Source organism: Watersipora subatra, chromosome 11 (genome assembly GCF_963576615.1).
Source record: "Watersipora subatra chromosome 11, tzWatSuba1.1, whole genome shotgun sequence".
NCBI classification, from domain to species: Eukaryota; Metazoa; Bryozoa; class Gymnolaemata; order Cheilostomatida; family Watersiporidae; genus Watersipora; species Watersipora subatra.
The window spans coordinates 45,055,362-45,079,976 of record NC_088718.1 but is presented as its reverse complement, the minus strand read 5'-3'; the positions used below and the strand labels follow the sequence as shown (position 1 = coordinate 45,079,976).

Genomic DNA, 24,615 nt, shown 5'->3' with positions numbered 1-24,615 from the left:
TGCGGCGTCAGCGTGGATAAAAAAATTTAAATAAAATAATTAGTGGAAACAGTAGAATAACCAACGATCTTAAAACACAAACAAAAAATAATTGTAGGTCACCGGTATTCATTTGGATTTTAGTTTAGCAAAGGTCACTGTGCCTCATCATTGATAAAATCCCAAACCGCCAACTGGGAGCTAAAACGCCAGAACTCTTTTAATCATATTAGCTGTCGCTAACTACAGCCAAATTATATTAAATTAGTGTTTGGCAATGCCTACAGTAGGAGTAAAAAAAGACCAGATATGCAAAGCCCTAGCGCGTAATTACTGTAAGTTTACACAACGCAGTTGCGTGTCATTTTTATATATCTTTTTAACATTGCTTGATTATTTGTTATCAAAGGAAGACTATTGCCATTGTTACATTTTGACTGACATGGTCGCTGTTTTATTCAAATATTTTTGGAACCAATAAAATCCTATCTAGTACAAATAATATGGTTTCGTTAATTTCAAAAAGGGGAGATAACTCACAAATTATCGCAAATACAACATCTCCTTTCCAGCTCGAGACAGAGCTCCAATACCTCAACTAAACACAAAATAATAATTAAAGGATCTATCAACAGTAGTCTTGCAAATGTTTTTAAAGTATTTACGGTTCATCTTACTCCCTACTCATTGCTAGGGGATAAATTGGGAACTAAGACATCCCTATTACATCAAATTTACAGTCTATTGTCAACTTTAACACATATTGTCTTGCTACAGTCATTATTTGAATTTGTTACAACACATTCTTTCTTACTGTTTCTAATGTAGACTCTAGTACCTTGCTCAACCGGTCTGAGGACCTTTACTTTTGGATTATTGTACTTGTATGTTTTCATATTAATTATCTTTATATGGGTCATTGCTTATCTTGAACCTTTCATTATCAGGCAATTTGGGTAACATATTGTTTGGGTGGGTAATATAGTTTGTAGTTCAAAGTTTTCATACCATTAGAAGTTCTGCAGGAGAGTCTTGTCTATGACTAGAGCAGATCTAAATGATAACATTGCAAAGCTGGATCACGTTTCTTTTTGACTATCATCTTTGTTCTTTGGACTGTTAAATAATTACACTCTCCGATAAATCCACAAGGGAAAAGCCTCGTCTGCAATTCGTCACATGCTTATATAGCTTTCGTAGTCATCCACATGGTCGACTCCTATAGGCCCGCGTACTTGCGGTGCGACCTCTCAATACCGAACTGGCAAACGTAACCTAAGTTCCTGCAATACGAGCGGGCACGAGGCAGACACACGCATATACAACATGCCCTTTTTTTTAAAGTTGGTTAAACAGGCGTCACGCCAAACGCAACCAACAAGCGTAAAAACCTGAACACATTTAGGGAAGATTTTGCAAATAAAAGGAGCGTTCCTTTTATTTGTAATTGTTCCTTTGGGAGGTATCGGAACTCTTCCTTAAACACAACCTGGTTCTCCTGCTTCAGGAATCTTCACCGAGACTATTGGCGTCCATCAGGTCTTCATTGGCGACCTCATCCATACTCATAATCACCTAGAAACCGGTACTTAGGCTACGGTTCAAGAGTTAACCTCTTTCATCAATGTCCATAATCGGATCTCCCTGATCCTCCTCACTTGTAGTGTCACTACCAGAACCTGTCAAATTAACCTCGCCGAAGCTTGGCCCCTTAGGCATTGCATGAAGCAAAGCCTCTATACTCTCACTTTTGTGAGAGTCCCTATGAACTGGCACCAAGTCCAGTTCACTACCACTGGCAGTCACAGGTATCTCCTGCTCCTTCTGCGCAGTGTCCACCTCCGTCTCAATAACCTCTACCTCTATAGCCTCAACCTCATCGAACCAATCCTTATATGCTCTAGGATCCGAGTCATCGGTTTCATTGACGTCATTGACGTTGCCATCAGTGCCACTCTCTGTCTTACTGTCTCCGAGAACCTCGGTTGTGGCAGCCCTACTAGTTGGCGCGTCCTGACGCTTGCCCGTGTTGCCACTTGCACTCGCCGGTTTGCCTCTAGTGCTCTTACCTCCGATCGCAGAGCCTGATACCTTCTGGGTAAGCTTGTGTAAGCTAGCCAAGGCATTGTACATCTGATGATCTGCTGCAACCTGTCGACGAAGGTCGTCTTCCTCCTCTAGCTTAGCTATAGCTCTGTCGTAGGCAGCCAGGGCCTCCGTCTTCCTCCTGTAGATGTCAGCCCGCTTGACATCTACCTTTTCCTGGGACATAAAATCAGATCTTATGTTATCCAGGAACGACTGAATTTTATCGACCACAGGTCGCCTTACCTTGGAATTACCCGCAGCAGCCGCGTAGCTGGTGCCACGGTTGGCTACCTTGGGCTTAGGCGCTGTCAAGGCCTCGTCAGAGCTGGTGTTGGCTCTCCCGTCAGAGCTAATACTGGCTCTCCTCTCCTCCGGCAATTTCCTTCCCTTCCGGGTGAAGGAAGCCCCTTCAGATGGACACTGAGTCATCAGGTGTCCCACCTCGCCACAGTAACTGCAAACTGAAACCGTGCACTCCTTCGACCAGTGCCTCTTACCGCCACACTTCCTACAATAGTTGCTAGGGCACTCAATTGCATAATGATCCCTGGAACAACCACAAAACCAGCAAAACAATCTACCTTCCTTGCCATAGATCTGTCTGGCCTTTCCCTTAGACTTCTTAGTAGAGTTGCCCCGATTTTGGTATCGGAATCGGTATCGGTGCCGATATGAGTGTCAAGTATCTGAATCGGTATCGGCCGACCTTTTCTTAAAAAATCTGAACCTTCCGATACTTTTTACAGACAACCATTTAGCAGAAAACTGTATTTTAGCCTGCTATACTAATAAAAATCATCAGCTGTAAGCTTCTTACTTTTAATGAATTTCAGGCCTGCCACACAATTTATTTCATGTTTATAGCCTGATCAACGCAGCGAAGGAAACTTTTTAGCCAGAACGTAAACAAAAAGTGTGGTATTTCCCAATTACAGCGATAGGGTTTATTGCAAGCAATCACGAACAAGATAACAAAAATGGGAAACAAGAACGCAGTGCGATATTTCTATTTACTAGCATTACGAAAGTAATTTAAACAGTCGACGCATAAAGTTATCTATCACTCTCTTGATCCTGACGATACAATGGATCGTTTGTATTGTACCAAAAACCGTAACCCCAGTGGCGTATCGGTATGTAGCCTGTCCTCCAACATCTGTTGCAAGGGAATCCCCCTTCAGTACGCTTGGCTACATTGATAATGATGGAAGAAAAGAGACGTCTTACTGAGATAATTGAATCACTAACGGTTTTTAAAAGAAACATTGATTTGCTCTAAACTTGTACAGGCACAGCAGTTCATCCAACAATAGAAGAGGGACTTCGTTATCACAGATAGAACTGTACCACTGACGGTAATTACCTTTATTTACAAATTACAAGAAACTTGGACTGTTTTGTTACTATATGCACGGTATGTCAGTATGTGAATATGTATATATTTTTTTCCATAAATGCAAACAAATAAATACAATAATATTCATGTTTTCTTTGCATTATGTTTGTATTTGCATAATAAAATGAGCTACTATCTATGCAACACAAAAGATCTGAATCGGTATCTGAATCGGATTATTTTTCAATTAGGATCGGTATATCGGATCGGTATCTGAATCGGCTGGTGAATTTAGAATCGGGGCATCTCTACTTCTTAGTCTCCTTGCCGACTTGGTCGGTAGTCCTAGCTGGTCGGCTTTTGTGGCCACCTGCTCCGTTCCTGTCTCCAGGCCGCTCCCCGTCTCCGGGTCCTCCTCCACCAGAGGCAACAGACATCAGCACCGGTATATATAACTCAGTAAAGTATCTGAAACCGTAATATACAAGTATAAGCGTTATGGAACATAGTCGGGATAACGACTGCTTATTTAAATTGGTTAAATCCACACACATTCTGATTTTATCACCAGATTTCGGAGCTATTGTTAGACCCGAACACCAATCAGTAGGTATTTCTACTTTTTCTATAACCTTATCAGTGAGCATTCTACCAAGCTCTTTCTTAGCCTGAGATCTTAACCCAGCTGCAATTGATCTTGGGGAATACAACCTGACGGGTTCTGCCTCACCTCTCGAGGTGATGGAAAACATACCGAGCATAGTACACAAGCCTTCAAACACTTTAGGAAATTTCTGAATAGGATCGAAATTATCCGTACATATACCATTAATGACAGCGAGTAAATTAAGATTTTCAAGTTCTGTCATTCCTAAAAGGCTGCATCTAGAACCTTTCAACACATATACAGGAGCATCAGTAGAATGATATGAGCTTTCTATATTTACTCTACTGAATCCAAGAACTTTTAGACTTGAGCCATCAGCACCGCTAAGGTGTTGATCTGACTCTTTCAAATTCAAACCGAGTTTACTTAATGTCTGAACAGTCAAAGTAGAAACATCAGCACCTGTATCAAATGTGAAATCAACTTCACTACCATTTACCTTCAAGGTCTTTACTATTTTATTATTTAGTCATTTCGGACCTGCAGATGAAAACCTTACACTTCTACTTAGGAAGTAAGAACGTGTACTATGGCTATCTCTTTTATCAGGGCTTTTGCCCCTACTACAATCACTTTCCCTGCTACTACTTCTGTTGTAGCGGTGTCTACATTTACGTTTCCGAGTATTCTCGGTGCCATATTTCTTACAGTCAATACTAGTATGACCTTTCCTATTGCATACAAAACATCTAGCTGCAGGGCAACTACGTAGCCTATGATCTCTACTACCACAGTTGTAACATTCATCATCACTCTTAGGTGAGTGTCCATCCTTAGACTTAACACGCCAATTGCGGTTATACCTATCAACGCTAGAGTCTCTTGAAGACCTGCTAGAGTCTCTATAACTGCTCCTACGATCATATCTAGGAGATGCATAACCTGAATTTCTACTCCATTTTCTAGAGTATTTATTTTTAGACCTTTCATCATATTAACTTTTACATTGTCTTTGTGAAATTCTGTTAATTTCACCATTTTTGCAAGCACTTGAATCAGAACTTGAATAATGACTCGCTCTTCTTACTTTAGATTTATTTTTAGGAGCTCTTGTCGAAATTTCCGAAACGCTAAGTTTGCTAGTTTTACATCTAGCACCTTCCAATGTGGCATCAGATTCTCGCGCGAGTTTTCTGGCCCTCAAAGTATCCGTTAGAATTTTCCAATTCAACTCCGTGTGTTGCATTAATTGCCTACGTAAAGAACCTTCTCGCAAGCCATTAACAGCTATTGCAAGAGCAAATTCTTTCCTTACATCCTCATTACCACGAAAATTAACGTTTCTACTGAGTTTTTCAACTCGTAGTAAATAATAACTTTCCTTTTCACAAGCCGTTTGTGAAGCAGTAACGAATTTCATCGTTTTAACATAAACCGTTTCATCAGTACCATAAATAGTAACTAAATGAGCAATTGCCTCATCGTAAGTAAAATTTTTACCCAACACACGCAATCCAACAGATCTTAAAGCCTCTCTACCATCACTACCTAGTGGGTGTAATAACGCAAGAAGTTTCGTACGGCCACTAAATTTATGGTTGCCGTCTTCATCCTTGCCCATTCTCATACTAACCATTTCTCCGACAATTTGAAAACTATCAAACCATCTTTTCCATGAACCATTAACGTCACCACTATCCAATTTTAACGAAGGAAACTCATTAAAATTAAACACCATAATTGACGCGTAACACAACATGAACACTACACCAGTGTTAAAAGCACCACCAAGTTTCACTGAGCACCACAACACTGTAAACACTAAATCTCACTGAGCACCACAACACTGTAAAGACTAAATTTCACTGAACACCACTACACCATAAACACTAAATTTCACTGAGCACCACAACACTGTAAACACAGAAAGCACGGAAACCACACACGAAACAGTTACCACGAGGTATAGAACCTGTGAAACACTGAACACAAGTATCACAGCACAAATCACTTTTAACAACCACGCATCGGCGATTCTGCCGACTGCGCCATGTTAAATAATTACACTCACCGATAAATCCACAAGAGAAAAGCCTCGTCTGCAATTCGTCACATGTTTATATAGCTTTCGTAGTCATCCACATGGTCGACTCCTATAGGCCCACGTACTTGCGGTGTGACCTCTCAATACCAAACTGGCACACGTAACCTAAGTTCCTGCAATACGAGTGGGCACGATGCAGACACACGCATATACAACATAGATGTGGATCGCTGCTGGTTAGGAGAGTAAAGCCATATTTTTTGGAAAACACCTTAAATTCATGAGATGCCCATTGAGGTTCATTGTCCAAAATTATACAACCTGGTATTCCATGACACGAAACTGCTCGTCAAGTGTCGAATGATGTTCCTGGATGGTGTGTCACTTTTCAATAATGAAATTTCGGGAAATCTGGTGTAATAGTCTATGACCATTAAGTAAACCTGACCTCTGAAATTAAATGGATCTGAGCCAAGAATTTGCCCGGACTTTTGCAGGGCTGCTGTGAGTTTCTGTTGTTTTATTGGATTTTTTCTTGCAAGTTTCACACTGACTAACCATATCTTCAATAGCTTTCCCCAAGCAGGCTACCAAATGCTATCTTGTGCTCTTGTTTGGCACTTTGTGATTTCTAGATGATCACGATGTATGTCCTTCAGGACCTTCATTCTCTGATTGAAAGGGATAACCACATGGCTCTCCCACACGAGCAAACTTTGGTTTGCTGACAGAAAAGCTTTTCTCTAATAATATACATGTAGTTGTCCTAACTCGACTATTGATAGTAATTGAGCAGGTTTTGGTAATGATCAGCTCCTTTGGTGAAGCTCTACACTCTCTTCAATACTTTATCTGTTGCTGTTCAAGCTTCAGCTTTTCTAATTCACTGTCTAGTCGTTGGATTCATAGTATTCGGTCAGAATAATGTTCTACCTCAGCGACTCTAGTCTCATCATTTACAATGGCTGTCTTTATAACGGGATAGAGCATCTGTTGAGACATTGTTCTTTCCACTAATGCGCTTTAATATGAAGTCAAATTTTTGTATCGTCAGCTGGAACCATTAGATTTTCGCTGGGAGCCTATCTATCTGAAAATAAATTGTCGAAAAGCGTTACTCTAATGGTTTGTAGTTTGTTTTAATAACAACATCCCTCATCCCCAACACATATTGTGAGTACTTTTTCAAACCCCAGCATACACCTAGAGCTTCTTTTTCTATTGCTGCTGTCATGTACTGTTGATAGCAGATCTACTACCTGCTTTTAAATGAGACAGGTTTCAATGCCCTTTAAGAGCCACTAATTAATTTTGTTTTATATAACATTCTTACATTAAGCGATATACACACATTGTAGGCTATCGCAACTTTATTCCATAGTTGGTTGTAATCTCAAGAAAATTTTGACACATGCTGTTAATCTCTGTAAACACCTCTCTTTCAGCTGATGAAGAATTTGGAGATCTGTGTTTTGAGTTTGGGCTAGAACTGGATGAGGTGGTAAGTTAAAATGTCAGTCTATGACAAAGCTGTTTTCAAAATCTTTGTCTATATGATAATTATATCGATACTTCTTTAATGGGAGTTGTCAGCTGCTTATGTATTTCATATGTGAATATATTGTGTGAGACTACAATAGTAACGGAACCTGTTTCTTAGCATTATTATAACAAATATAATAGATGTGGTATTTACAAAATAGATAATGTTATAGATATGTACACTGCTCAGCCTACATAGTTACAAAAATTGCTAGCAAGGTTTAAGGTTGGGAAGTAACATGGTTGTTTGTGAAAAAGTGAAGTAATTGATTCACTACGAATCGCTTTAGTGACTTTCTGGCCTAGCAAAGTCGTTTATTGAAGTGACGTTTCTTGTCGCACATACACAGCTGCGGTCTAGTTGTTAACCATCAAATGTTATTACTGCTGTAAATGATAATTGCTGCCATTCCAGCACATGCTCTATGACTGCTTTACGCCAACTTCTTTCTCGGCACAACATTTTTACATTTCTATCTAGCTAACGTCCAGCGTGACCTACATTTTCGCTAGTATTAGTATTGCCAATGATTTTACAGACATCAGAATATGAAGTGATAGCCAAAGAGCAGGGCGAGGAGAAAGCTGCAGGGGCAGACAAGTCGATTCTGTACAAAATAGATGTGCCTGCTAACAGATATGACCTCCTCTGCATTGAGGGTCTCTCCAGAGGCCTCAAGATCTTCTCTGGCCGGTGAAATTTCCTTTTCTTTACTGGCTCTTGGTCACCGAATAATGGATACCTGAAGTTTTTGTTCAGATATGTATGAATTAAGGCTTACAGTTACGCTTGCTTGCAATACTTGTGTGTTTTTGGAAAAATAAGAGGTATATAACACGTGTCCCAGAGTATTTCTTGGAATCGTTTTCTCATGTGACCAAGAAACTACGACCCTTATCATGCTTATTCTTACACATCTAATACAGCCGCTAACGAGACTTTAAATGATGATTTACATTGCTAGTTTTTCTCTTTATATTTTACTAGTAAGCTTACTCTTGTGCGCCTTAGAGATCACCATGGGTAATAAGTATGTGAACAATTGTTCCATGGTGCTGCAGAGTGGTCCGGAAGCGTAGTAGGTAGAACACTTGGTTGTAAAGCTGGATATGTGAGTTCAATTCTCGTGTGAGGTGATTATTTTTCTAATGCTCTTATCGTGGCTTCAGAAGGACGGACACACCTTCTATTATAATGAAGATTGAATGTTTTGCTCTAAATGAATGAATGAAAAAACTCTTGCAACTTTTTTGCACTCATCGTTTATCTCGGCCTGTCTTGCTCTATAACTTATAAAACTCTCACCTTGTAGTTATGTTTGAAACCATCTCACTGAGAAAACAACATATCCAGTATCTAAAGCGCTTCATAAAATATTGCATTGGATGGGACTTGAACTTGTCACATCCAGCATATCATACTGACACTCTCCTAACTGCGCCAGTCAGACCATCATCCTGTTTTCCAGAATAATCTTTACTATAATAAGATCAGTGTTCTGTGACATTAAAAAATCCTCATGTAGCGGAAGAGTTATAAAAGAGCGGACTGACAGAGCTCTTCCGTTATCTACCGCTTATCTAATGGGAAAAAAGCAGCCCACTCTAAGCAATGCCTGGCTCAATTGGTAATTTTAGAACTTTGGTCATTTATATAAATGCACAATGGTCTATCTAATAAGACTCCCAAATGTGCCTCCTCATGCATTAAAGTCAATTGCCCTTAATGAACGTGTTCATGGATTGTTGTCATGAAAGTAGGAAACAATTTGTACTGAACATGAAAGAAATCTTGAGCAGCGATGGGCTTACTGCAAGTAACTTATAAAATGTGCGTCTATTTTGTGGAATGTTCCTAGAGAGATCATTCCTCACCTACCTTTAAACAGTCCTAGACAGATCATACCTCACCTACCTTTAAACAATCCTAGAGAGATCATACCTCACCTACCTTTAAACAATCCTAGAGAGATCATACCTCACCTACCTTTAAACAGTGCTAGACAGATCATACCTCACCCACCTTTAAACAATGCTAGAGAGATCATACCTCACCTACCTTTAAACAATCCTAGACAGATCATACCTCACCTACCTTTAAACAGTGCTAGAGAGATCATACCTCACCTACCTTTAAACAGTGCTAGAGAGAAGTCATACCTCACCTACCTTTAAACAGTGCTAGAGAGATTATACCTTACCTACCTTTAAACAATCCTAGACAGATCATACCTCACCCACCTTTAAACAATGCTAGAGAGATCATACCTCACCTACCTTTAAACAGTGCTAAACAGATCATACCTCACCCACCTTTAAACAATGCTAGAGAGATCATCCCTCACCTACCTTTAAACAGTGCTAGAGAGATCATACCTCACCTACCTTTAAACAGTCATAGAGAGATCATACCTCACCTACCTTTAAACAGTCCTAGAGAGATCATACCTCACCTACCTTTTAACAGTCCTAGAGAGATCATACCTCACCTACCTTTAAACAGTCCTAGAGCGATCATACATCACCTACCTTTAAACAGTCCTAGAGCGATCATACATCACCTACCTTTAAACTGGTCCTCCCTCACAGACTCAGAAGTTCATTAGAGCCATGCTAAGGGCTGTAATTAAACATGACTTACTTTTCCAGCCTCCAGCCACCAGTCTACCGAGCTGTGGAACCTGAATCTGGCCATAGAGCGGTACTTAATATGCATGACTCAGTACGTACTCAGAGCATACTTCTAACTTACCTTTGCTTACTTACCTTCACGGCTGTATGCTGATATGCACTTTACAATACCCGGAGTTTCTATTCTTTCCATCATACACCATTCTTTTTTTAATGTTTAACAATGTTATCTGTAAAATCTGTGTTATGTCAGGTGAACTGCATACGACCCCATGCTGTAGCTGCCATCTTGAGGAATGTCCAGTTTACCGAAGACAGATACAAGAGCTTCATAGATCTACAGGATAAGCTTCACCAGAATCTCTGTCGGTATGTGAAGTATAGACATGGGATAGAATTAACATGAACATGGCATAAAGCTAACGCAAACATGGGATAGAACTAACATTAACATGGGATAGAACTAACATTAACATGGGATAGAACTAACATAAACATGGGATAGAACTAACATAAACATGGGATAGACCTAACATAAACATGGCATAGAACTAACATAGACATGGGATAGAACTAACATAGACATGGGATAGAACTAACATAAGCATGGGATAGAACTAACATAAACATGGGATAGAACTAACACAAACATGAATTGAAGGCCACATGGTATAGTATGTTATGCAAACTTAATGTGTTGTTACAGGCAACGCTCTCTGGTGGCTATTGGCACTCATGACCTTGACACTATCAAAGGCCCCTTCAAGTACACAGCCCTGCCACCTCGAGACATAAAGTTCAAACCTCTCAACAGAGACAAAGAGTACACTGCTGATGTGCTCATGGAGTTATTCGCTGTAGGTCATTAACTCATTCTTAACCTGCAGAGTCTGTCAGTAACTGCTGTAGGTCTTCAATTCATTCTTAACCTGCAGAGTCTGTCAGGAACTGCTGTAGGTCTTCAACTTATTCTTAACCTGCAGAGTCTGTCAGTATCTGCTGTAGGTCTTCAATTCATTCTTAACCTGCAGAATCTGTCAGTATCTGCTGTAGGTCTTCAATTCATTCTTAACCTGCAGAATCTGTCAGGAACTGCTGTAGGTCTTCAACTTATTCTTAACCTGCAGAGTCTGTCAGTATCTGCTGTAGGTCTTCAATTCATTCTTAACCTGCAGAGTCTGTCAGTATCTGCTGTAGGTCTTCAATTCATTCTTAACCTGCAGAATCTGTCAGTAACTGCTGTAGGTCTTCAACTTATTCTTAACCTGCAGAATCTGTCAGTAACTGCTGTAGGTCTTCACCCATTCTTAACCTACAGAGTCTGTCAGGAACTGCTGTAGGTCTTCACTTCATTTTTAACCTGCAGAATCTGTCAGTATCTGCTTAAGGTCTTCACCCATTCTTAACCTGCAGAATCTGTCAGGAACTGCTGTAGGTCTTCAATTCATTCTTAACCTGCAGAGTCTGTCAGGAACTGCTGTAGGTCTTCAACTCATTCTTAACCTGCAGAATCTGTCAGTATCTGCTTAAGGTCTTCACCCATTCTTAACCTGCAGAATCTGTCAGGAACTGCTGTAGGTATTCACCCACTCTTAATCCACAGAGTATGTCAGTATCTGCTGTACAAACATTTCTTTCGAGTTTTCAAACTGCAAGCCGACATCAGTCGCAGAAAGTAGACCTTTTTGCTTTCTGGCATTATATCGTGCATTTACCAGACATATTATCTAATCTGTGCATTTGGTTACAACACTTTTATAGCTCTTTGCATGTGTATTTGCAGAGTGACACTCACTTGAAGCAATATCTGCCAATTATCAAGGATAGCCCTGTTTATCCAGTTATTTATGATGCTGATGGAGTTGTCCTCTCTATGCCCCCTATCATCAATGGTAATTGCTTATTCTATGCTGTTTAATGAGCTCTTATCAACGTTTGCAATAATTTTTTGTAGTAATATTTAAAAGATGTACGCCAGTAATGACACACTTATTTATTGCTCGCTGGATGAAGATGAATGGAACTCTAGGCTATGCTTTTCCAGGATTTTTATTTTTAAAATGTTTTGCTGATATAAAAGGTCACAGCTAGTAAATGGACTTATCACTGAGGTCATTAATGCAAAAAAGTTTGATAGAGACAGCCTTATCTTGTTTACATATACCTGTCTGTTGCTAGGAGACCACTCTAAAATCACCCTGAACACTAAGAATGTCTTCATTGAAATGACTGCCACAGACCTCACCAAAGCCCGTATCGCTCTGGACATTCTTGTCATCATGTTTAGTGAATATTGTGACGAGCCCTTCACGTTAGTATTATTATTTGAAGAGTCTGTGTCCCTTATATTAGCATTCATTTGGCATGTCTATGTCCCTTACATTAGTATTCATTCAGCAAGTCTGTGCCTTTTACATTAGTATTCGTTTGGAATGTCTGTGTCTCTTGTATTAGTATTCATTTTGGCAAGTCCGTGTCCCTTACATCAGTATTCATTTGGCATGTCTGTGCCCCTTACATCAGTATTCATTTGGCATGTCTGTACCCTTTGCATTAGTATTCATTTGGCAAGTCTATGCCCTTACATTAGTATTAATTTGGCATGTCTGTGAAGGGTACATGACCTCGTTGACTTTGGAAGTCCTAACTAGTCATTTACTGTATCCATGCTCGAATGGGTTCAGAGTTGTTTGCTGCCGACAAATTTGCAACTCACCGTTTCAATGGTTCGAAGTTGCACTGTAAATCTCTCCAAGATTCGTGATGTTGATGTATCTTTCAAAACAAAACTTACTAAAGTAGACTCGCTTTCGGGTCATGGCCACGTTTCAATTCATGCGTAGTCAGTTAGTTGCACTGAAAAGTAATTCTGCCATCCTCGTACGAGCAACTTATCTTCGACAGGTTAATGTGAAGGCAAAAGGTCAACCAGAAACAATAGTAAGTAGCAGTAGAATGTTTTCATAGCAGAGACATGCGTGGTGCCGGGCTGGAGTGTGCTGAACTTTCTTTACCTCGACTGGGAAGAGCTTAGCCAAGTATTATCAATTCGAATCCATCATCAGTGAGCGTTTCTATGATGTTGAAGTACTCCCACAGCGAATGACTTTACACTAATTTTGTGAAGTGAAATGTTGTCGGATACTTTCGAACTTTACTATTTCTATGATTCGGTGTGGAAGCAACTCCGAACCCATACGAAGCGTAGAAACACTTGATTGCCTGAACCAATCATGGTATTTCCTAGCCCTCTCTGCATTAACAGTATATGAGGTCAAACCTTGACATACAGAATTCATCCATTCTGATATTCGCTTTGTACGTTGAAACATGCTTTGTATGCTGAAACATGCATCGTCTGTTGAAACATATTTTGTATGTTGAAACCATCACATGTCGGAGTATGTACTATAAGAATACATTGTATATTTTGTTAATTTAGAATCCAAAAACAATGATACATACTTCAAGTAATTACATTTAGCATTTAGACAAATGCATTATATAAAAGTATGTAAAAGAACTACAAATAAAAATCTAAATTTTGTGGAAAAACTTGAAGACTAGAGTTATATAATCAGTAACAAAGGCTTCATGGTGACCTTCATGGTGACCTTACATGGTGACCTTTTATGGTGACCTTACTGTCAGGACAGACAGACAGATGTGTAGGCTCAGCAATGTGTGTGTTCAGAGGAAGAGTGAGTGCTGGAGATAAATGGCACATCTTTTTTGAATTTACAATAAAAAGTTTAACCCAATTTTATTTATGTATGTTTTTATTGTTTTATTTTCATCATTTTTTATATTTATTTGCAAAACTATAAGGTTTGAGAAACTTTGAATGTCTTATGATATTACTTTTATGTTGAACATGTCAGCAAGTTTGCATATAAAGATTTTGTATCTTTTCATACGTAAACTTATTCTTTTATTTCTGTAATCAGCTGATTTTTGTTAAAAGGTCTTCAAGTGAATATTATTTATAGTTAGTCGCCTGTAACTGTTCCAATCTAAAGGTAATCAACCTATCATCCGCATGCTGATATTTTCTGCAGGGTTGAAAAAGTGGAAGTTATCACTCCTGACCATCGAGTCGAAGTTTATCCTCTTCTACCTTACAGAAATCAGAAGGTCTATGCTCCCGGTCTCAACAGAAGCATTGGTATTGAGTATGTTCAATATCTATATCAATATCTATATCAATATCTTTATCAATATATATATCAATATCTTTATCAATATCTATATCTTTATCAATATCTTTATCAATATCTATATCAATATCTATATCAATATCTTTATCAATATCTATATCAATATCTTTATCAATATCTTTATCAATATCTATATCAATATCTATATCAATATCTTTATCAATATCTATATCAATATCTTTATTAATATCTATATCAATATCAATATCTTTATCAATATTTTTATCAATATCTATATCAATATCTATATCAATATCTTTATCAATATCTTTATCAATATCCCCAAACGTCTCTTTGAATCTCACTTCTTTGTTTGACCTACAATGTATATTTCCTTACTCTTTGTTTTTAATGCGTGTTGTCATTGTGCAATGTATAGAGTATGAGCTATTATATACATTAATTTATATGTATATAATATTATATATACTACATTTAATTATATATCATAGTATATATAAATTATTAATAGTTAACAAAATATTAATATAAATTAATTTATATATAGCATACATAAAGGCACATACAACAAGATGCCACAGTTTCTACCTTTGAAGTCAAAGTGTGGTACTTTTTAATTATAGTTATAATAAGAATCTGAGTTACTGAGTCTTGGTAACTTGAATCTCCTTTTATATCGCTGAGTTTATTACTGTATGTCCCCGCATATAAGCTTATCTTGCATATACCGTAAAAGCTGTATTTGAAAGCCATGGCGCTCTATTTTTCAACCCTTCCTCCATGGTGGCGTTTAATTGAAGTTGGCGTTCAAATAAAGGGTGGCGCTGTATTGTTTTTACGTGCTCGTCAGAATTTTAGGGATGAAAATTTACCGTAAAACCTCTAATTGAATGCCATGGCACTCTATTTTTCAACCCTCCCTCTCTAGTGGCGGTCAATTGGAGGTGGCGTTCAAATAGAGACTGATGGTATATTTTTAAATGGCTCATCAGATTTTTGGGAAGAATAATTTAGCCTTTTTTCGGGTGAAACGAATGTCGCCTATATTTTGCCATCTTTTTTGGGCGGAGCGATGTTAAACCTTTTGGATGCAATAAATCTGCTAACTTGCCAAAGATCTCTAAATAAAGTTTGCATTGGGAAGCCGAGAGATATCTCTACCAGCAGCTGTTATCTATTGCTTGCAATTAATCGGCGATGATATTATAGCCTTTTCCTTGCTTTGCAATTTGTTAGAGCCTTCAATTTTTTATTTCATTCTAAATTTGAAGGCATATTTTATTTTATATCTATAAATTGACAATGTTGAATAAATTATCATTGCACTCATTGATACGTCTACAGTTTGCAGCCAAAACTAGCTTGTTGTGTGCAATGGAAGAGCTATGAGCGTCGATCCATTGTAAGCCGTGTTAAGATAACCGTAAGGATGCTATTAAATAATATGCTATAAATCTGCAAATTTATAAGTTATGTAATGATAATCGATCAAATGCTACAAATGTATTTATTCATGAACAAGTGGCTTAAATGAACCATACTTATATTGCATGCAGAAACAAAAATTAACAGTTTTAAAACAAAAGTATTTGCATCGTTTGCTGATTGTTTTAGTGACGTTCTGATTGTTGCTTTCGATGGAACGAGCTTCTGGTTGTCCAATACCTTCCACAATGTCTTCTGACCTCAACTGTTCTTCTGAACTGCTGAACTAATCGATATTAGCGTCCAAACAATTTTTTTGGGAGAACAATTCTTTTACGCATTGCATTTAGCATAAATGCAATGTGTAAAAGTTTTGCTCGCTAAATGCAGCTGTCACCCTAAAACTAGTCATTCATCTACCATCATAAATGTAAACCGTTTTTTATAAACTGGTTTTTTGTAAACAGTTCTTCAAAGTACCAAGACCGCGTTAAACAAGGAACTATTGTTAGCCTGAGGCAGTTATTAATTATTCCTATGTTGTTGCTTCCAAAGTTTTAATGAGAAAAAAGAAAAGCTTTGGAATTGGCCAACGAAAGAATTAATTGTTATTAATGTAAACGATTCATTATTTAATACGATTTTGTGGACACTTTTCTTCTGATCGATTGATATTATGGCATCGTAAAGATCAAATAATGTCAAAGTAGCGGTCAAATAGAGGTAATGTTCAATTAGAAAGTTGTCTCTATTTTTCAAATTTTCTCAGGGTGGTGGTCAATTGGATGTGGTGTTCAAATAGAGGTAGCGTTCAATTAGAGGTTTTATGGTAAGCCTAAATGACTCACAATTGGCTTATATGCAGAGATATACGATAAAAATTTTATTTACCAGACCATTTATATTGCGCCCCTGTACAACATGTGTTTGTTTCTCAGTGAGAACCCTGCTCAAATCGCTAGCTCGCTTTCACGAATGTGCCTCACTTCCTGTTTGGACCCGACAGACTCTGACTTCATCACAGTCACAATCCCTCCTAATCGACCAGACGTCATACATCTGGCCGACATTGTAGAAGATGTAGCCATTGCTCATGGCTATGACAACATCACCAGAACCCTTCCTAAGACGAACACTACTGGTGAACAGGTGTGTGATTAGATACAAGTAATATTTGGAGGGTCCCACCAGCCTTCAGGGTATAATCATAGCTGCTTAAAGATACAGGCTGTTATACTTTCATTTCTTGTTGCATGTATACTGGTATTAGTACATGACAAAAGTGCTTGAGCAACTGGAAGCGTATATTTTGCTAGTATTCTTTGTATTTCAAACTGTTTTAGTTTAACCTGAACAAGATCACTGACCTACTGAGGAAGGAAATCGCTCAAGCAGGATTCACAGAGTGTTTGTCGTTTATACTGGTTGGTATATAGTGAAGTCATTCTCTTGTCTCTAGTTGTCTATTCTCTTAGACTTATCAGCTTGCATAGAGTTACTCTGTTAGTATTATCTGCCTGCATAGAGTTACTCTGTTAATATTATCTGCTTGCATAGAGTTATTCTGTTAGTATTATCTGTTTGCATAGCATTATTCTATTAAAATTATCAGTATGCATAGAGTTACTCTGTTAGACTTATCAGCTTGCATAGAGTTACTCTGTTAGTATTATCTGCCTGCATAGGGTTACTCTGTTAGTATTGTCTGTTTGCATAGAGTTACTCTGTTAATATTATCTGCTTGCATAGAGTTATTCTGTTAGAATTATTAGTATGCATAGAGTTACTCTGTTAGATTGATCAGCTTGCATAGAGTTACTCTGTTAGTATTATCAGCTTTCATAAAGTCAAGCATCACCATCTGTATTTAATGTATCTGCTCTCTTACTGCTATACACAAATCTATGGCAGTTTCATATACTGGGTCTTTTGGACATGATGATCCCATGAAATTGGCTATTCTTGTGGAGTTATCTGTTTCCTTTGTGGCTCTTAACTGATTTCAGAGTCTAAGCAGGAATCTATATAAATTTATTATTCGTGTGAACCATTTTATTTTTAAAACATTGCTCATGTATTTATCCACCTGTATATCTTGTACAATTATGTATTTGTCCACCTGTATATATTGTACAACTAGGTGAATGCCCGGTGTTGCCCGGGTAATAAAAAAGTCTTTGGACAAAAAATTTATTTTTATTTAACATATACAACATTCACCATTGTATTGTTTAAATTTACTCGAAATTGTTCTATTTACTCGTGTACTAAAAAATTCTTTGTACAGAAAGTTTACTTTTATTCAACATATACAACATTTACCATTCTACCTTTTAAACTTCATATAATTTGCAAAGTGTTTTTGTGCAGTTCAAATGAATTAAGAGCAAAAAGAAGACAACTGTGAAGGTTTTCAAACCTTTTTAAATAACTGTAACTTTTGAATTTCATATTATGAAAGAAGTGTTTTGTTGAAATAAATTAGGAAAAATAAAACTGTCAAAGTGTTTAAAGTAAAATCGTTAGCAAGTGGCTAAATATAGTCTGTTTTGCTACTATTACAATGAAAAGTTATTGGTATACAACTATGATTTTAGTGAGTAGTGTTCACCAGAAGTGTTATTAGATTTCAGTGTTAGTGTCATTAGGCGAAAATATCGTATAGAGTGGTATAGAAATTCATGAGACTTATTTAATGCAAACACCTCCTGGTAAAAATCAACAAAATCATCATTATTAAAAAATAGTAACAAAACAATATGTTAACCTTAGTAACTATAGTTACCTACAATAACTTTAGTGCATTTTGTGGTTTTGATCTGCAAGAAAGGGTAACATTACAATGTACTGCGTGCAGTACATACCGTGGAGAGTTCTTACCTTCGAGACAGACGTGTAACATAAATGCTGAATCTAACATAAATGAATTTAGCTTACTAAACACATACTTGAAGGAAGTTTTAATATGTATTTTAATAAACTTTACATTTTTAACTAAAATTGTATCACTTATCTTTTTGTGAATCAGTTTTTACCATAACGGATAATGCTGAACAGAGATAACGAGCAACGTCTATCTCTTTCCGACGTTGTGGGAGATATTTTAGTGAATAACATATCGACATTTTTGTCAATTCATCGTAATCAGTACGACAATCGCCAATTTTTAATTTTGAGAGAAATGTTTGTTGATATCGTATGGTGAAAAAACAAATTTGCCCTATTTGAAAAAGCATCGTGTTTCGTAGAATTAAATGAAAAATATTTTATAGTTATAGGGGCATCGTAACCCGTGGTCACAATGTATCAAATAATACGTCATTTGGCATGTGCAATCTAGAAAAGGATATACGATAAGAGCTATAAAATTATAAGAACTCCTTTGTTGTGAAATGCGAGTATACAAAATGGCGGACGCAATTTTCATGAGCTCAAATCCAGCAAAAAGCAAGCTTTTCATTCCAAGATTTTAATAGCTATAACTGGACAGACAGACAGGTATTTGGATGGATGATGACAAACTTTGAGATTTATATATACACGTAGATTGTATATTGTACAATTTTATATGTACAATTGGATATTGTAGAACTGTACATTGTACAATTGTATGTTTACAAAGTATATGCTTGTGTATGACAGTGCTCAGCTGGAGATGTCTCAGATAAACTGAGAAAGGAGATAAACTCTGTCCCAGCCGTACATATTAGCAAACCAAAAGCTACAGAGTTTCAGGTATTTTTTACTTCACTTACATTTACCTTTTAGCCTGTGTTACTCAATACGCAGGTAAACCTCTCAGAAGTAGGTTCAGTATGTCAACTAGACGGTTAATCATCTGTCAAAGGTTATACAGTAGACACCTGGAGTTATACAGTAGACACCTGCGGTTATATAGTAGACAACTGCGTTTGGACAGTAGACAACTGCGTTTATACAGTAGACAACTGCGGTTATACAGTAGACAACTGCGGTTATACAGTAGACAACTGCGGTTATACAGTAGACAACTGGAGTTATACAATAGACAACTGGAGTTATACAGTAGACAACTGCAGTTATACAGTAGACACCTGCGGTTATATAGTAGACAACTGCGTTTGGACAGTAGACAACTGCGTTTATACAGTAGACAACTGCGGTTATACAGTAGACAACTGCGGTTATACAGTAGACAACTGCGGTTATACAGTAGACAACTGAAGTTATACAGTAGACAACTGCAATTATACAGTAGACAACTGGAGTTATACAGTAGACAACTGCAGTTATACAGTAGACAACTGTGGTTATACAGTAGACAACTGTGGTTATACAGTAGACAGCTGCAGTTATACAGTAGACAACTACAGTTATACAGTAGACAACTGCAGTTATACAGTAGACAACTGCAGTTATACAGTAGACAACTGGAGTTATACAGTAGACAACTGCAGTTATACAGTAGACAACTGCGGTTATACAGTAGACAGCTGCAGTTATATAGTAGACAACTGCAGTTATACAGTAGACAACTGCGGTTATACAGTAGACAGCTGCAGTTATACAGTAGACAACTGCAGTTATACAGTAGACAACTGTGGTTATACAGTAGACAACTGGATTTATACAGTAGACAACTGCAATTATACAGTAGACAACTGGAGTTATGCAGTAGACAACTGCAGTTATACAGTAGACAACTGCAGTTATACAGTAGACAACTGCAGTTGTACAGTAGACAACTGCAGTTATACAGTAGACAACTGCGGTTATACAGCAGACAACTGCGGTTATACAGTAGACAACTGGAGTTATACAGTAGACAACTGGAGTTAAATAGTAGACAACTGCAATTATACAGTAGACAACTGCAGTTATTCAGTAGACAATTAGTTGTACAGTAAACAACTGCAGTTATACAGTAGACAGCTGCAGTTTAATTGGACATAAGTGCTTTTTGTGTCTGTAGGTGGCAAGAACCTGCCTTTTGCCCGGCATTCTAAAAACTCTCTCATCCAACATCTCCATGCCTTTGCCTCTCAAGCTCTTTGAGATCTCTGATGTAGTCATCAAAGACCCTGCAGCAGGTAACACTCAGTATTACTCGCATTCATGCTCGGCCTACCATCATGGTCGTCTGTATTAACTGAAGCCAAGCATATCTCTTGTCTGTCCAGAGGTGGGAGCCCACAATGAAAGAAGGTTTGCTGCCGTGAATTACAATAAGTCAGCAGGATTTGAGATTGTACACGGTCTATTAGACAGGCTTATGCAGCTTCTTGAAATTCCTTACGCTAAGGATGAAACAGGATATTACATCAGAGCTGCCGACGGTATGTAACCTGTCTTATGATACAGCGTTTTACCAAAATCCCTTGCATTAGGCCACTTGACCAACTAATTTCCTTGGTATTTAACATGGAGGATTGAAGTTTATCTTCATCCGTAAAGTTTTATGACCACTAGAGCAGTCACCCACTTGTCTATTCACCACACAATTTGCCAGTAATTAGTGTATGTTGGGAATCACGGATGCTTCTTGTAGTCTGCATTCATGGAGACTACACTAAAAGTTTAACTAGAAATTGCACTAAACTTCTGATTTGGAAAGTAGCACATTAGTGTGTTTTCGTATATACTGTGCAATTTAATCAAGTAAAGTCAGTTATTCAAGCAAATGGAATGGGCTTAATTATTACAGACTTCCATTCTCGAAAAAGTGAGAAATGTGTTAGGGTACAATGTACTATAATAGCATATTTACTAATATGTGTATATACTGTACATCTGAAGTCAACTGCATCATCAGACTACTACTGTTTGTATTATCAGATTACTACTGTTTGTATCATCAGACTACTACTGTTTGTATTATCAGACTACCACTCTTTGTATCATCAGACTACTACTGTTTGTATCATCAGACTACTACGGTTTGTATTATCAGACTACTACTGTTTGTATCATCAGACTACTACTGTTTGTATCATCAGACTACTACTGTTTGTATTATCAGACTACTACTGTTTGAATTATCAGACTACTGTTTGTATCATCAGACTACTACTGTTTGTATCATCAGACTACCACTCTTTGTATCATCAGACTACTACTGTTTGTATCATCAGACTACTACGGTTTGTATTATCAGACTACTACTGTTTGTATCATCAGACTACTACTATTTGAATTATCAGACTACTACTGTTTGAATTACCAGACTACTACTGTTTGTATTATCATACTACCACTGTTTGTATTATCAGACTACTAGTTTTTGTATTATCAGACTACTACTGTTTGAATCATCAGACTACTACTGTTTGTATCATCAGACTACTACTGTTTGTACTATCGGACTACTACTGTTTGTGTTATCAGACTACTACTGTTTGTGTTATCAGACTACTACTGTTTGTGTTATCAGACTACTACTGTTTGTATTATCAGACTACTACTGTTTGTATCATCAGACTACCACTGTTTGTATCATTAGACTACTACTGTTTGTATTATCAGACTACTACTGTTTGTATCATCAGACTACCACTGTTTGTATCATTAGACTACTACTGTTTGTATTATCAGACTACTAGTGTTTGAATTATCAGACTACTAGTGTTTGAATTATTAGACTACTACTGTTTGTACTATCGGACTACTACTGTTTGTATTATCAGACTACTACTGTTTGAATTATCAGACTACTACTGTTTGTAATATCAGACTACTACTGTTTGTATTATCAGACTACTACTGTTTGTATTATCAGACTACTACTGTTTATATTATCAGACTACTACTGTTTGTATTATCAGACTACTACTGTTTGAATTATCAGACTACTACTGTTTGAATTATCAGACTACTACTGTTTGAATTATCCGACTACTACTGTTTGAATTATCGGACTACTACTGTTTGTACTATCGGACTACTACTGTTTGTGTTATCAGACTACTACTGTTTGTATTATCAGACAACTACTGTTTGAATTATCAGACTACTACTGTTTGTATTATCAGACTACTACTGTTTGAATTATCAGACTACTACTGTTTGAATTATCAGACTACCACTGTTTGAATTATCAGACTACTACCGTTTGAATTATCAGACTACTACTGTTTGTATTATCAGACTACTACTGTTTCAATTAGTTGATTGTTCTGTTAGGTAATATTTGATTTGAAAATGATCCTAGTTGTGATAAAAGCAAAGACGGAAATGGATGTATAATTTTGGCGGTGACTAACTGGGACCATGTAAACCTTTTACAGACACAACCTATCTGCCAGGGAGGTGTGCGGAAGTGGTGGCTAAAGGCAAAGTTGTTGGTAAACTAGGAATCTTGCATCCTGATGTAATCACACAGTTTAAACTGACTTTACCAACCTCTGCCGTTGAGGTCAATCTTGAGATGCTTTTGTGACAGGTAGACTTTACAATAACTAGTCTGCAAACGCTGTCCAGGTTCAACACTATTTGAGTTAAAACATCTTACTTCCAGTTGATCAAGTTTATTATCATTGAAATAAACTCCAACCAAGACCTCTTGATTCCCTGACCCTGTGCACTAGATAAGGCAATTAATTAGCTGCTGACATGAAATTCGCAGCATTATCAACATAAAGTTTGCCGAGAAGGAACTAGCAAAGCTTTGGCTCATGTTCAGCTTTCTATTGTAATAATACAGCCAAGATTACGTGCTGTTTAGCACTAAGTCATCATATATTCGTAGTTCCACTGTCCCGCAGTCACATTACGTATCCTAAATAAGTTTAGTAGTTGTATATAAAAATTTGGAGCGGATAAAGATATTGCAGTTTGTATGGAAGGTAGTGCAGCCATAATGTTATGATAACTCATTAAGTAGAACTAGGCATTTGTACATATTGTTTGAGAGAATAGATCATTTATAATAGTAGAGCTGTTCACCTGGTCAAAGTATGTCAGCTCATCTTTTAAAACATCCAGGATGAATTTTGGCGTTGACAGGCTTTCCATCATACATTACAGGATACATTTATGTTGCTAACAGGATACACACTTATTACTAGGCAACACGATGCATGTATCCTGTGGTAATGTAACAGAATACGCATGTGTTACTAGACAACATGATGCACGTATCCAGTGGTAAAGTAACAGGATACACATATGTTACTAGGCAACATAATGCATGTATCCAGCTGTAAAGTAACAGGATACACGTATATTACTAGGAACATGATGCAAGTATCCGACGGTGAAGTAACAGAATACAAGTATGTTACTTGGCCACATGATGCATGTATCCAGTGGTAAAGTAACAGGATACAAGTATGTTACTTGGCGACATGATGCATGTATCCAGTGGTAAAGTAACAGGATACACATATGTTACTAGGCAACATGATGCATGTATCCAGTGATAAAGTAACATGATACACATATGTTACTAGGCAACATGATGCATGTATCCAGTGATAAAGTAACATGATACACATATGTTACTAGGCAACATGATGCATGTATCCAGTGATAAAGTAACAGGATACACGTATATTACTAGGAACATGATGCATGTATTTGGTGGTAAAGTAACAGGATACACATATGTTACTAGGCAACATGATGCATGTATCTGGTGGTAAAGTAACAGGATACACATAGATTACTAGGCAACATGATGCATGTATCTGGTGGTAAAGTAACAGGATACACATATGTTACTAGGCAACAAGTTAACAGAAAGGTCAGCAACTACAACTTGCACGAGGCGCTTCTAGGTTCTACGAGGCAAGAGAGGCCATCCAGCATC

At 37.5% G+C, this 24,615-nt stretch overlaps 1 protein-coding gene across 1 annotated transcript; it reads left to right on the top strand.

The window, feature by feature from the left end:
• Positions 1-159: 159 nt before the first annotated feature.
• On the top strand, positions 160-23,542 carry LOC137408868 (phenylalanine--tRNA ligase beta subunit-like). The gene is made up of 15 exons (XM_068095456.1): positions 160-314; positions 7,500-7,555; positions 8,136-8,290; positions 10,246-10,318; positions 10,481-10,596; positions 10,934-11,084; positions 12,011-12,119; positions 12,406-12,538; positions 14,286-14,399; positions 16,769-16,979; positions 17,174-17,254; positions 19,473-19,565; positions 20,782-20,899; positions 20,990-21,145; positions 23,093-23,542. Exons 1-15 carry the CDS (start codon positions 257-259, stop codon positions 23,242-23,244), a joined length of 1,776 nt encoding a protein of 591 aa, XP_067951557.1. The 5' UTR covers positions 160-256; the 3' UTR covers positions 23,245-23,542.
• The last annotated feature ends 1,073 nt before the right edge of the window (positions 23,543-24,615 follow it).